This window comes from Lolium perenne, chromosome 7 (genome assembly GCF_019359855.2).
Source record: "Lolium perenne isolate Kyuss_39 chromosome 7, Kyuss_2.0, whole genome shotgun sequence".
NCBI classification, from domain to species: domain Eukaryota; kingdom Viridiplantae; phylum Streptophyta; class Magnoliopsida; order Poales; family Poaceae; genus Lolium; species Lolium perenne.
Window position 1 is genome coordinate 19,521,527 of NC_067250.2, and position 14,245 is coordinate 19,535,771.

Below are 14,245 nucleotides of genomic sequence, written 5' to 3' on the forward strand. Positions count from 1 at the left end.
CAAGTATGTGATAGCAAGATATATATAACTTCAAGCACGATGGCTATCACAAGGTAAAGTGCACAAGTAAAGAGCTCGGGTATAGAGATAACCGAGGCACGCGGGAGACGATGATTTATCCCGGAGTTCACACTCTTGCGAGTGCTAATCTCCGGTGGAGAGGTGCGGTTGCTTAGTGCTCCCGAACGCCACAAGAGGCTCACCTTGAGGTGTGGTTGCTCGATGCACACCAACGCCACAAAGGCCTCACCCCAAGATGCGGTACTCACACCACACACCGAACGCCACGAAGGCGCCTCACCTAAATCTCCGGTGACCCTCGCCACAAAGGCCTAGGTCACGGTTCCACTAAGGGATTTCCTTCGAGGCGGAAACCGGGCCTTACACAAAGATTGGGGCACACATCCACAACTTAATTGGAGGCTCCCAACAAGTCGCCACAAAGGCCTAGAATCCGTCTAGGGTTCCAAGAACCCAAGAGTAACAACTTTCTTGTTTTCACCACCACGAATCACCGTGGAGAACTCAAACCGATGCACCAAATGCAATGGCAAGAACACCACAAAGATGCTCAAGTCCTTCTCTCTCAAATTCCAACAAAGCTACAAAAGCTATTGGGGGAATAAGAGAGAAAGAACAAAGGAATTCACAAAGAACACCAAGATCAAGATCTAGAGAGTTCCACTCACAAAGAGATGGATTTGATTGGTAGAAATGTAGATCTAGATCTCCTCTCTCTTTTCCCTCAAATGGGGGCAAGAATCATGGAGGGATTGAGAGATAGAGCAAGCTTCTCTAGTTCAACAATGGAGGAGAGAGAGAGTGAGAGAAGCTACAGCCCAAGGAGGAAGAAGGGGGGTATTTATACCCCCCAAGAAAATCGAGCCGTTGGGCAAAACCAGGGCCGGATAATCCGGCCTAAGTAAGGGCCGGATAATCCGCCCCCCGGATAATCCGGCCTCTGGGACAAAACCTGGTCAAAATCCGGGCAAATGTCCGGCCCCTATACTGAGCAGCAATTCCTGAGGTCCTTAGCCGATTTCGAGGGGCCGGATATTTCCGAAATATCCGGCCTAAGCAAACTGCAGAAACACCAAAACTAAAACGGGCATAACTTTTGCATCCGGACTCCGATTTCGATGATCTTGGGCTCGTTGAAATCACAACAACGAGCTCTACAACAATATGTATAGAAACATCATAGTCCAGCAAAGGAGGATAGAAACAAATGATGAAAGGTTTGACCTATCTCAAAAAGACATACCGGTAAAACCTCCAATCTTGAAAATGCAACAAGTTGCCCATGGAAAAACCATTCTCAATGAACTAGAGCTTGTCATGAGAATAAGCACAAGCTCTAAAACATCACATGGATAAGATCCAAATAAAAACCAAGAAAGATGATGCACCAATCTCGAAAACGCAACAAGTGATCTATGCGAAATCCGTTTTCGATGAACTAGAGCTTGTCATGAGAATAAGCACAAGCTCTAAAACATCACATGGATAAGATCCAAATAACAACCAAGAAATATGATGCAAGGATGCAAAGGTTTGAGCTCTCTCCGAACGATACGATCGAGTTACTCACTCGAGAGCCCTCTTGATAGTACGGCAACTAAACTATAAACCGGTCTCCAACTACACCATGAGACCGGTGAGAAAGAAACCCTATCAAGAGCAAACCTTAACCTTGCGCATTTCACTTGAGCTCGATGATGACGATCTTGACCGCAACAAGATGGAACGCCTTTCTTGCTTGTGCTTGCTTGACGAAGTCATGTAGATTGCTCCCCCATAAACCACCATGGGAGAGCTTCTTCTTCGGCGCAACTTCACATATCCATGATCACCATATGGATGACAAGAGTTAATCAAAGGATCTCTTCGAGATGGCTCATCTTGAACTTGCACTTCAATTCTTCATTCTTCATCATGTTGATGTCTTGAAGTAACTTGAGGGCACACTTCATCTTCATCTTCAAGACATACTTGACACTTGATATACTTCATCAATTTCTTCTTATTGCAACCTAATACAAACATGTTGATGTCTTGAAGTAACTTGAGGGCTCACTTCATCTTCATCTTCAAGACATACTTGACACTTGATATCCTTCATCAAATTCTTCTTATTGCAACCTTGAAGCCAACATATGGTTCAAGAATTGCCTATGGACAACTCCTACAAGTATAACTCAATGCAAACATTAGTCCATAGGGATTGTCATTAATTACCAAAACCACACATGGGGGCTCCATGCACTTTCAAGAGGGCCTCCACTGATCTACATGCCAACCGAGTTCGAAGAGATGGTTGTGCGCTCACGAAAGACACTAAGCTTTTCGTTGAGGCATCACTGTTGCCGCCTACGACCTGGCCCATGGCAGCACTGAGCTTCTCTTGCTTGCTCATGATAACATCCTAGGCGGTGGCTTCAGAGCAGAGGATGTCGAAGTTTGCTCACTCGGCCACCCTTGCCTCATTAGTGTCGCGCCGGCCAACTCTCTAAGGACACTACAACAAGTCTAGCAAGTCTATCAATTCGATGCAACAAGAGAAATTTTTTCCACAAGGGTGACTCGGGGTTTATATCGAACTCTCGGGGAACAAAGGTGAAGCTTCTTCCAACCCCGTCTAGCAGCGTGCAAAGCAAAGTCTTTGTCTTGTGCCCCCAACTCCACCGTGTGGTTGTCAATCACAAGGCTTCGGTATTAGTAAAGTAAAATAACAATAAGTAAAATACTAGAAATAAAAATAAAGCTAGAAAGTAAACTAAAAAGTAAATAAAAATGTTTTTGGGTTTTTGGTTGTAGTTGCAAGATGTAAAGATATTTTTTATTTTCGAAATTAATTAATACTAAAAATATAAAAGCAAGTAAAAGTTGTTTCTTATGATAAAAAGTGGCCAGGGTTCATGGGTTCACGTGTCTACTCTCTCATAAAGGCGTGGTGGTATTACGAACACAATAGATAACTAAATATAGCTGAGATTTTATTATGTGTCTTGATTCACATTCTTATGGGTATCACATCCTAACAGAAATATGATACTAAACATCTTACTTATACTCCACTAGAAAGGGATACACTCCAAGCAATCTAGATTTAAAAATTAACATAGCATAGCTTTAGGTACTTTGACATGATGTTTGAATGACAAATATGAGAGGTAAACATATAACAATAGAAGCATATGATCCATAGATTAAACAAGACTTCTTAGCTGACACTAAGAATTATATAGCGCATGCTTCACTTTATCCTTAGTGAGGTAACAAAAGAATTGGTAATGACTATAGTAGATATGAGGCTTGCTTTCACAACTCATTACTACCACCATATTACTCCATGTAATACACACCATCCCCACACATGCTCTTGCATACAAGTTTGATAAGAACAAGTAATAAAGAAGGGAGTAACAATATACATCTATTAATACATCAAGAACACAATAAAGATTTAGACGTCATAGATCATCTAATAAAATAAAAGATTCACCACATATGAATTAAAAATATGGCCACAATTATGGAAACTAATTATATGAGACCCGGTCCACAAATTGGACCGGGTCTCATAGAATTATTTTCCCGTAATCATGATAGGCAGCTTATATGGCATCTAAACAACATAGCACAAGAGAGAGAGATCAAACTACTATCACAAACCTATAGTCCAGAGGTGGAATACTAGACGCTAAGACCAATAACTTGACACAACGATGCAGGCACAAATTCATCAATGCAAAACTGAAAATACATTGCAAAAGGTGAAGATTGGTGATAGGACGGATGATCTAAAATCCTAATTGTATTTTTTTGGCTTTTGTGTAGTTTATAGATACGATGGTGAAAGTAATCTACAATGGAAAATTGTAAATCACACGGAGCAACCTGAAATCTAATACCACTTGATAGGATAAAGGTGTCTGATGTTTCGATGAGATGGATATATATATATATGTCAATTATGGTGGAGGTTGGACTTGATGATCCGACTACACGTGCAAAGCAATGAGCGCGAATGCAATCCCTAGGCCAATATTCTAGAGGTTACCGATCTTGCGGAAGCACGATATTAGCCTGACCACGAAGATCTTTTATTCCTGCCTGTAATCAAGAACAAGAACCAAAATTTCAATCGAGATATTGCGGATAAAAATGAAAGCTTTATTATGATGGTGGGATTCGTAATAGTCGATCTTCTTTTGGGCGTTGGCCACAAGAGAAGTGCACGAAGTTGCAGCAATAGCTAAATTTTTAATCTAATCAAAATCTGAGTTCAAAATTGATGGTTTCGGCCAGCTGTGGTTGTGGTGGCCGAACCAACCCCTAGAAGATCTTTCTCCTTAAATACGGACTTTAAAAAAATGGCTGACTCAATTGCTGCAAAAATTACATGGATCTGGCCAAAAAAATAAAGTTGGTGCAGCACCATATCAAATTATGAACAAAATTATGAAGCATAATCTTGAATATTTTATCCAAATCTTTCATCCTCTCTTTATGACAGCTTTAAAGTTCTGAAATCTTTCAGTTGTAGCGTTCTCTTCAATCTTCACATGATTACTGCCGTCTCCATACACGATCATGCTCCAATGCTTGTCCCTCTTATCCATATTAGGTCCATCATTTACAAGAGTAATAAACACATCTAATTAAGGCAACATCATATTCTCATGTATGTGAGGAATAATTTCAAGAAACAAAAGTACCTAGTATTTAAATTGTTTAGCACGAGCTTAAGTGATACATGTATTTGTATAGCTGTAGGTATAGAGGGTGTATCGATATATAAGATGCCAACGTCAGAAACTGTTATGGTTATTCGTTTCCTAATGCACTTGACACTATTGATATGTTGTCGAAACTTTAAGCTCAAAACCACAGCAAAACTCATAAATATCACTCGGGGAAGACGGACCAGATCGCTTGACTCTTTTATTTAGAGAAACTGCAGCTGGATCCAGTTGATCACAATAGAAACTTCTTACATCAGTGCTCAAGTTAGAGAATGATCTATCCTTGGTTAGGTCACCAAAGAGCGATAGTTGACTAACTACATCAGTGCAAAATCTGATACGATCCAATTGATCACAACAGAAACTTCTCTCTTACACGAGTGCTCGAGTGGGAGAATGAGCTATGCTCGGTTAGGTCAGCAAATAGTAACAATTGATTAACTACATGGATGCAAAATCTGATAATGCTCCGGTTGAGTTCACATTTAGTGCAGAAACATAATAGGTAATGGTCGCCGGCCTTCTCCACACAGTTGGATTGGATAGCTACCAGGATCTGTTTCAGCTCTGCATTCGAGAAAAAAAAGTAGTATCATTAAAATACTGATGGCATATGAAAGTGCACGGTTAACACAAAATCCAGCTCAGAAACTGTTGGGATGATCTCAGTTTGCATTTGCAAACAGTGGAAAATAAGCACTTCCCAGATCCAGAAAAAAAACAAATAATTAACTGCATCAAAATTGTGGAATGATATTTTCACTGGAAATTTTAGGAAAAAATGATTCGTACTTCATCCAATGATGTGCTGATGTGCATCCAGCATTCTCTTCATAACTTTTTTAGTGTGCCTTTTTAATCCTCATCAGGGCCAGAAAACCCGCACCATCACGGTAGTCCATAGTTACAGGGCACATTTCCATTGATTTAGGAACCTAAATGTTTATAAAAAAAGGTATATTGTGTGCAATCAACATCTTCGATGTCCTCAATCTAAAAAAACCTTTGCTGTACTCTAGTGCTAATGACATTTGGACCATCTGATAAGAACTTTGCTGTACACCAGTGCAAATGGAGGCGCGTGGACATTATGTTACTTGGTGTGATTTCACATTTGTCCTACACACATTTGGCTGAGAACACTTACCCACATTCAGTTCAGAATTTTGAGTAGAGAAACAATATACGACAATTCTGTACGTCTTTATTATAATACATATGATCCAAAAAATACACCAAAATGCAAAATATAAATGCACGCCACTGCAATTGACATGCATATTGTAATGTATAATATCTTCTTATACATAGTACAAAAATTTCCAAAATACTGCCCAAAATTTGTGCATCTTTTGAAAGAGGCCAGAAGAGTGCTCACTTTCATTATCTAAACAACGTCTGAAAAACTAAACAGTATACCATCCTGAAAAAATGCATAAAAAATATTGCAGATGTATGGTACGCCAGAGTGAATAGTGGGTAACGTGTAATCCTTGACACTGCCGAGGACAACTAATCTGACAACATTCTGCAAGGTGCAAAACCAGTAGGAGTACCCGCAGATGATGGTCCTGGAGGCGCACAAGTCAGTGGTCGGATCCAGCTGCAACGAGGTCAGGGTGGCTGGATCCGGTATGGTTGGTCAGAGAGGGAGCAGAGAGTGGGAGTGGAGGTTACTCGGCCGGAGACAGTAGTGACAGGGTTCGGTTGGCCGGAAGAAATGAGAGATCGCCATTGTGGTGGTGTTGCAACATGTTCACGGTAGGCCCTGCCGGGTTGTGGATAGTATGTGGCTGGATGAGAGGGTTGCAGACTGGTGGGGTAGTATGGACTGGTGGAGTATCACAAACTGGCGCTCAAAGAGTGGCTTGTCAATCTATTATCTCCATTCGTGATGTCCAGATGGCATGAGTGCATGAATACACCTAAGGTAGTGATTGCACACAATATACTCAAGTGAAAAACAGATGGATTTCAAGCATCGTGATAAGCGGCAACTTAGGACAGAGATAATATACCTTTGTTGAGTCAATTAAATTGTGTCCTGGGCTACCAATATCACCATCTCCAGTACCAACAACATTGTTAGTATGCTCATGCTTATTCTCTGTAGCAGCTTCTTCCTGCATGTCAAAAGTAAAATAAGCAAAAGAAAACAATCACATTTATGCAATCCTGGAGGCTGAAGATACCTTCGATGTATTGTTTTCAACCTTGACATTACAAATGTCCCCCATATCATCTGCACTCATAGCATGCTCCTGTTTATCATCAATAGCACCTTCTTCCTGCATGCCACAGAATAGTTGTCTCAGACAGTGAAAGAAAGAAGTACCACGTGTGATCAGTTTGTAAGAGGAATCATCATTGAAATCTCTGCACTAGTTGGACTATTTCATACAGAATGTTTCGTGGATATTTTAGGGAGCAAAAGAATCAAATCTTAACTCTAAAACACTACTAGAATGAAAGAATCCGCTTCCAAGAACGTTTCCCTTTTCTCAAATTAAACATAGTGCACCTGCAGTCTCTAGCTAGATTTGTTTTCCAATGCAAATGCATGGGTGTATTAACAAATCTCTCATCAAAGGTCAACTTCTATAAGGCGTCATTAAATTAGCTTTCATGTTTTCACAGTCTCACTCTATGTATAAGGAAACAATATCAGTACTGACCTCCTGGACAGATTTACGGAGCTCCATAGGTGTGTCTTTGGAGCCCAATGGGTCTGTATCATCCTGCATAGCATAGTTTAAGTTACTTCCTTTAATTCCACTCTATAGTGCTGCGGATAAAGAGCTATCCCTCAATCATCAAAGGAGATCAATGAGAAAAACATGAACGAGAGCGAAAACATCAAAAAAAAAAAAAAAAACTGGTGCATAATCATATTGGAGTTTAAACTTGTATATACAGCTAATAATCACTAATCCAGACCTTTTCGGCCGTTTCTGTGACATTCTCTTGCTCATGAGCCTCTCTATCATCGCCATTACTTGAAGTGCCGCTCTTCATTGTATCAGCGTCCTCCTGGAAGTAGCACCCAAATCAGATCCTAACCAAGCAACGATCTCATCATCCATCGGTAATCATTTAACATGTTGTGGACCTTTGTTGCAGCCCCGGCCCTCAAGGGGCTATCATTCACCCCGATATCAGCATCCTCCTGCAATCAACAACCATATTCAGAACCAGAAACGGTAGCCTCGTGGCCCGGTCAAGAGATCAATCAACACTCAACAAGTTTGCAGGCCATGGTTACCTCCTTAGCACTCGAGGAGGAGCTCTTCCTCCCCAAACCATCCTCCTCCTGAAATCAACGACCAAACCAGATTAAACCTGACCAACCGTCGACAACCATTTAACATGCTAACAAGGCGTACACACCTTGGCTGCATCCTCGTTGCCATTCTCCATACTATCGACATTCTCCTGCAATAAGCGCTTAAATCAGACCAAGAACAAGCAGACAGTCTGGTCAGTGAGCGACCTGCAGGAATGGATAGGTAAAAACCTTTGTCTCGTGAGCTGGGGCGGCGGCAGCGGCGGCGCTCTCCCTGGCAAGCAGGGCCTGCCCGAGCGTGCCGCGGGGGTCGATGACGATGCTGGGCAGCCTTTCGATGTCCCAGCCGAGGACGCGGCAGACGGCGGAGGCGAGCGCGCGGTGCGCCCGCGGCCTCCCGCAGAGCGTGGCGGAGCGCGCGTGCTGCACGAGGCCGACGCAGTCCCGGAACCTCCTGACCCTGCCCCTCCTCGCCTTCCTCCCCGCGCAGCCGATGCAGACGAACTCCCCTTCCTCGTAGCTGCGCTCGTAGTAGCCCCGGAGCTCGGCGTCCCGCTCGAACAGCCCCACGAAGAACCCCTCCGCCGCATCCCCAGCATCCTCCGACTCGGACCCCTCCTCCTCGTCGTCGTCGTCGCTGTCGGAGGCGTTCCCGGAGAAGAACTCCTCCGCGGCGCGGAGGGCGGCGCGCTGCGCGAGCCGGGCGGGGGAAGGCTCCGGCTGCTGCGTTGGGGAGGAGGAGGAGGGGGCGTCGGGCCAGGGGCCGGGAGATGCGGAGGCCGGCGGGGAGGGCGCGAGGGGCCAATCTGGGCCGGGGTCTGCGGGCTCGGCGCGGCGCTCGAGCCTGCGGCGCTTCCGCCGGTCGGCGCGGACATGGGTGGCGAAGGATCCGCCCCCCGGGTGCAGGGCGGCGGTCGGTGGGCCGGAGCGCCAGAGGGAGTGGAGGTAGAGCACCTCCTCGACGAGGCGGCGCTCGACGTCCCCGTAATGCGGCGGCGCGGCGGGGAAGCGCTCCTCGCGGCGGGCTGCCTCCACGCGACGGCCCGCTCGTCGTCCTGATCGTCGGCGCGTCATTGCAGAGCAGGTCGGCTCGCGCCACCGAAGCGAGCGAGGATTAGGGGAAGAAGGTCACCGGTTGCGCGAGGCAGTGGGCGGCGCGTGCGTTTCTTTTTGGTTGCGGAGGGGAGGGAGGCGAGGCGGCGGCGTGCTTTTCGGCTGCCGGCGTATTGCAGGTTGCAGCGCCACCGAACTGTGAGTGCCGAAATGTGAAATCTGCCGCACCGCCCAAATATCATTAATAAGCAAAACAAATCTGGGAATAGTGATATTTATTTATTACTGTACTGAGATATTTTAGATAAAATCAAACTTTTTAAAGTTGGACCAATTATATAGAAAAAGTGTCAACATTTATAATCCTAAATTAATATTTTAGAACCATCGTCAATTTTTTTTTTTCATATTATGTGCAGTTAAAATTGTAGATGTTAGTATATTTTGTATATAGTTGCTCAAATTTTAAAAGTTTGACTTTAACTAAAATCTATAGGCATCCTAATTTTGAAAGGAGGGAGTACTTCAAAAATATGCGGTACATTCCGCAACACGTGGTAATAGTTTTTTCCAAGCGATTTTAGGGATCAAATTTCATTACCGTTGAGATGACGAAAAGCACAGGCATAGAAAAAAGGGCCACTCCAGAGGACCCCAAACCGTAGAAAAAAGGGATAGTCGATCTTCTCTCCTGGCCGCTGTCACCGCCGACGGTGGAGGCCACGCTAGGCCACCAAAGGCGGCAGGAGACGGTGGCGTGCCTCGACGAGCCATCTTCGTGCGGAAGCTGTCTCTGGGCGAAAGCATGGATTCGGAATTGGATCGCCGTGATTGTGGCATCCTCGGTGTCATTACTCTGTTAGGGGCATCGTGTTTGGATACATGGCTTGGAGATCCTATGTTGTGCTACTCGATGATCATCGATTTCCAAGATTGTTGCTCAACGGCGCAATGTACATCATCGTCGGTGAGTCCAAGACGGTGCCTTTCTTGGGCCTAGCCAAGTCCCGCTATCCACTTGCCACATCCTTTACGGCATCAAGGATCAATAAGGGCAGTCAGTGGGAGTCATCGGTCTTTGCAGGTGACCGGCATCGATCGAGAAGCGGCATTGGTGCATAGTTTAGGACAAGTCTCTCTTTTTTTTTTGCTTTTGTAGTCGTGTTGTCGGTGGTGTGGAGTTCCTCCACGCTCCTTGATTGCAGTGAGCTGTTATCTTATTATATTCAAAATTATGCCTTCTATAAAAATATGGTACGTCTTGACGAACTCTCGAAAAAAAAAGCACATGCATCAAGCTTAGCGTCTAGGTGCAGATAGAAATAAAGGAGGGAAAGTGCAAAACCCAGATGTAGAAGGTGATAGGCAGCAAAAGAGTACATATCTAGTGATACCATGTCTTACTTGGTACCATAATACCACAAATTTGCAAGTATCAAAAAGTTCCGAAATAAATTTATAGATGCTCATAAGTTGTGTGTTTACGATACCAAGAACTTGCAGAAACAAATTTGAAATGCATGCCAAGAAACAAAAAGAAAAATCCAACATGAAGAGTGTCAGATAAAAACATAAAATGACACTTTGACATAGCAATTTGTCCTTTCTTTTAAGTATTTCTCTTTGTGTATTTTAAATTCGGTTCTAAAAATTCCAGGGAATATAAATACACATCTTGTGAACACCTTTGAATTTGTTTTGAATTTGTTGGCACTTACAAAATTGAATTTTGAGAAGTGGTATCATGGTATCACTAGACATTTTCCCACGAAATGTACACAATATGCTGGGCATTCGTCATTTCTCTCACTCACCCTCCCCAGACTCCTGTCGAGAACACGATTTGACTTTCATTTTATCTCTATAATAAACTTAGAATCGGTGTGCTATAATGTAATTGCACCTGTATCAATACTGTTGACTTCAACACTATTTGGTACACACGTACAATAAAGTTGATACATCCCTACCAGGATAAGTTTTCAGTTCGTTGTAGCGCCACGGCACTCATGCACCGGGTGCGCACACGCCACACACCATTCATTTGCCACCGAACCTTTGCACTCAGAAAACCTGGTGAGTAGACTATACAGCCGCCACAAACTATAACAGAGCATGGAGAAAGAATTCAAATGAAACTTAAAGCAAACATCTATAACATCAGTCTATAGTCACATTGGTATAATAACTGCGTAAAGGTTGCTCAGGAACATCAGAAGGTCTCAAAAGAGATCTCTTAACATCGAGGAGACAAAACAAGGCAGAGTTCATAAACAAGGTGCTTCCACAGTTCACGGGCCCTGGATACATGGGCCCAGCTCACATCATGCAGCAGATCAGGTTCATGCAGCAGGGACCTCGGCCATTTGCTGTTCGACAAAAGCTTCCTGAACTGGGTTGTACTGGTAGTGCAGCTCCCCGACATCATCTCCTGAGAGCTTCTTCCATCCATCAGGGCCGACGTAGTAGACTGAAATCGAAATAAACAGATGATGTCAGCCACAATACATACACGAAGGTGGGAGCAGATGATCAAGAGGAATTTCACTTTGCAACTTTACTTTCATAAAAAGTTCTGTGAAGCACATAAGTCACGCAGAGTCTTGCTTCATCAGGACCCACAAGGGGCGGAAGAAAGCAAAATCTCTACGTTGAGCAGAACCATAGGGATCTTATGTTTGTGGCGAAAGATAAGTGGCCATGTCCTACAAGCCTATCACTGGGGTTTCAGCATTACTTGTTTAGTATTCCCTCCGTTTGGAACTTTTTCTATATACATAGGCACATTGAAATGCGTACAGACACATCCGTATCTAGACAAAACTGAGTCACTTATTTTGGAACGGAGGTAGTACTTGATTAGATCATGGATGCAACATAAACATATCAAAGGTGCTAACGTGACCAAGGCTTGATGGTGTACAACTGAATTGACAACAGTATGCACAGATTATACAGTTGAAGAACATTTGATGTTATTAAGTGTGCAGTTGTTGCTGAAGGAACAAAAAATGATGGGTCTTGTATGAGACTAGCCTGCATAACTAACAGTAATGCAGGAAAATCTATAACAACTAGAAATAGACTCAGAAAGAGAATGCATACCACTAACACAGCCACCACTTGCACCGTCACGGTGTGTTGCATGATAGATAGCCCGCCGAGCTAACTCGGCAGCTTCCTCAATTGGCATGTTGAATTTGTAACTGAAAGGTAAAGTACAAACATAAGGGCATGCAACTTCAAGTTAACATGAGCAGCAAGCAAAGCAACAAAGCAGAGAGGTATAAGAAACCCACCCCTCATCCAAGATACCATAAGCATATAGAGAACCAGAACCAACAGAGAACCGGGTTCCCTTAAGCCTTGCACCCTCACTATCAACATAGTACAAGCCCGGACCCTAGATCAAGAGAGCAATTGTTAAGCATAGACCTACCATACAGCTTAAGGAAACTAAATTTTGTCAAAGGACTACTCACTGTTTCATCAAATCCAGCAATCATTGTACCAATTGAAAGACCCATCCCGCGATATGAATAAAGGATATTGGCCAATGTCTTTGAAGAACCAGCAATAGAGATCCTTCGCTTGTTCGCGAGCTCATGGAGCCGGCACTGAAAAAAGAACCTCTTGTTAGTCCTACTATGCAAATATGGGATTTAAGTAGAGAAGCGGGTGATATTTTACCTTGACACCCAAGTTTCTATGCCAAAACTGGCAATCAGCAGCCCCTCCAGCCATCGTTCCCAGCATGTAGGGGTTTATCTCGATGATTTTCCTCACAGTTTGTGAAGCTGCAGAAGAAGAGACGGGGTCATGTAAAACAGAAATACACTTTGCTAAAATCCTTGCATGAAGCAAACGGCTCCTACAGCTACAAATGTTCTTTCTGAAAGCCTTCTCAATGGCAAACACACATGCAAGAGCAAGTTTACTGAGGCTCAGAACAGACGGAAAACCTAATTTATATGCTAAAAGCCTCAAGCACTCTATTGTCATTCTCCAAACCACAGACACAAATTAGTATGCACAAACATCAAATTTAATTTATATACTAAAAATGCCCCAAGCATTCTATTGTCCTTCCCCAAACCGCAGAGGGCTCAAACGTTTTGCACACACATTGGACCTTCAATTAGCAGCCTTGCATCCAACAGCACGTATCATCAAAACTAACATTTTAGTGTATCATTATATACTGATCGGCACTCTATCAACACTAATTCCACTAAAGAGTACATCTCTCTTAGTTCCTACGGAGCGTCCAAATTCAATCAGTACCTTTGTATTCGTTACCTAATCCAAATGGATAAACAACAGCCAAGCACGGTAAACACAGCTGTTGTGAGGTTGTGTGTTACGAAGCTTGCGTTTCTTTGTTCTACATTATAACTTAAGGAACAGTTATTCACCTCCTTTTTTTTTTGATGAAAAGGGATCGCGCGCGCCCCAATTTCATGAATAGAAAACATGTTTTGCGGGGCCGGGGCGCTCACATATGTACCCGCCCATGCTGGCACGGGAGTCGGCGGCGACGATGACGCCCTTGTCGAAGATGAAGGCGAGCGTGGTCGTCCCCTTCTTGTGGTTCAGCATCTCCTTGGTCGCCTTCTGGAACCCATCGAACTGCCACCGGAACAGAAAGCGCACAGATCAGAGGCTAGAGCGTGCCGAATCCGGCAGATCGCGGTAAAAGGGGGATCGAGGGATCGGGGTGGCTCACGTCGTTGCAGGTGGCGACCTCGGGGAACTCGAGGGAGGGCAGGTTGGTGTCGGTGGCGAGGACGCCACTGAACTCGTTGCCGGCGGCGGCGAAGTGGTTGTCGAGGGCGGAGGTGTCCAGCCTCATCTTGTCGACGCCGTAGAGAGCGGCGGAGGCGACGGAGAGTGAGTTTCTGTTTTTTTTCTTCTCGGGTATCACTTTTATCCGGCTCTGTTTCTTTCTTGCGGGTTAAGAAGAGAAGAGGCCTTGCTGCCTGGGCTAGGACCCGGTTTATAAATGGGCTGGGCCAGGCCGGGCTGCGCGCCCGTCTTGGACTTCGGTTCGGACAGTTTTCTACATAGACTTCTCGATGATTTCGGGCTAGGATTCTATAACCGGGTCAGCGCAGTTCTTCTAAGCCCATAACACCGAACCATCCTTCTATTTTTTTTCCTC

At 44.2% G+C, this 14,245-nt stretch overlaps 2 protein-coding genes across 3 annotated transcripts; both read right to left on the minus strand.

Annotated features, from left to right (window-relative positions):
• Positions 1–4,920: 4,920 nt before the first annotated feature.
• Positions 4,921–9,308, minus strand: LOC127311233 (uncharacterized). 2 transcript variants are annotated; one of them, XM_051341618.2, is made up of 9 exons: positions 8,263–9,307; positions 8,136–8,180; positions 8,011–8,058; positions 7,858–7,914; positions 7,686–7,778; positions 7,424–7,486; positions 6,941–7,036; positions 6,767–6,871; positions 4,921–5,315 (listed from the first exon to the last, which is right to left on the minus strand). In XM_051341618.2, exons 1-9 carry the CDS (start codon positions 9,103–9,105, stop codon positions 5,310–5,312), a joined length of 1,356 nt encoding a protein of 451 aa, XP_051197578.1. In that variant the 5' UTR covers positions 9,106–9,307; the 3' UTR covers positions 4,921–5,309. The 2 variants fall into 2 exon arrangements, with proteins under 2 accessions (XP_051197578.1, XP_051197577.1); XM_051341617.2 differs by lacking the exon at positions 4,921–5,315 and adding an exon at positions 5,839–6,673 and having other exon boundaries at positions 8,263–9,308.
• A 1,903-nt stretch (positions 9,309–11,211) lies between these two features.
• LOC127311230 (proteasome subunit beta type-5) lies at positions 11,212–14,015 on the minus strand. The gene is made up of 7 exons (XM_051341612.1): positions 13,811–14,015; positions 13,584–13,713; positions 12,775–12,881; positions 12,567–12,701; positions 12,384–12,487; positions 12,190–12,290; positions 11,212–11,554 (listed from the first exon to the last, which is right to left on the minus strand). Exons 1-7 carry the CDS (start codon positions 13,934–13,936, stop codon positions 11,427–11,429), a joined length of 831 nt encoding a protein of 276 aa, XP_051197572.1. The 5' UTR covers positions 13,937–14,015; the 3' UTR covers positions 11,212–11,426.
• Between the last annotated feature and the right edge of the window lie 230 nt (positions 14,016–14,245).

Coding starts and splice junctions, on each gene's coding strand:
- LOC127311233 (XM_051341617.2), bottom strand. CDS start 9,105: ATGACGCGCCGACGATCAGGACGACGAGCGGGCCGTCGCGTGGAGGCA. Junction 7,779..7,857: donor GGGCCGGGGCTGCAACAAAG/GTCCACAACATG, acceptor TGCTACTTCCAG/GAGGACGCTGATACAATGAA. Junction 6,674..6,766: donor ATTTAATTGACTCAACAAAG/GTATATTATCTC, acceptor TCACTACCTTAG/GTGTATTCATGCACTCATGC.
- LOC127311230 (XM_051341612.1), bottom strand. CDS start 13,936: ATGAGGCTGGACACCTCCGCCCTCGACAACCACTTCGCCGCCGCCGGC. Junction 12,291..12,383: donor TATGGTATCTTGGATGAGGG/GTGGGTTTCTTA, acceptor TTTACCTTTCAG/TTACAAATTCAACATGCCAA. Junction 11,555..12,189: donor AAGTGGTGGCTGTGTTAGTG/GTATGCATTCTC, acceptor TTTCGATTTCAG/TCTACTACGTCGGCCCTGAT.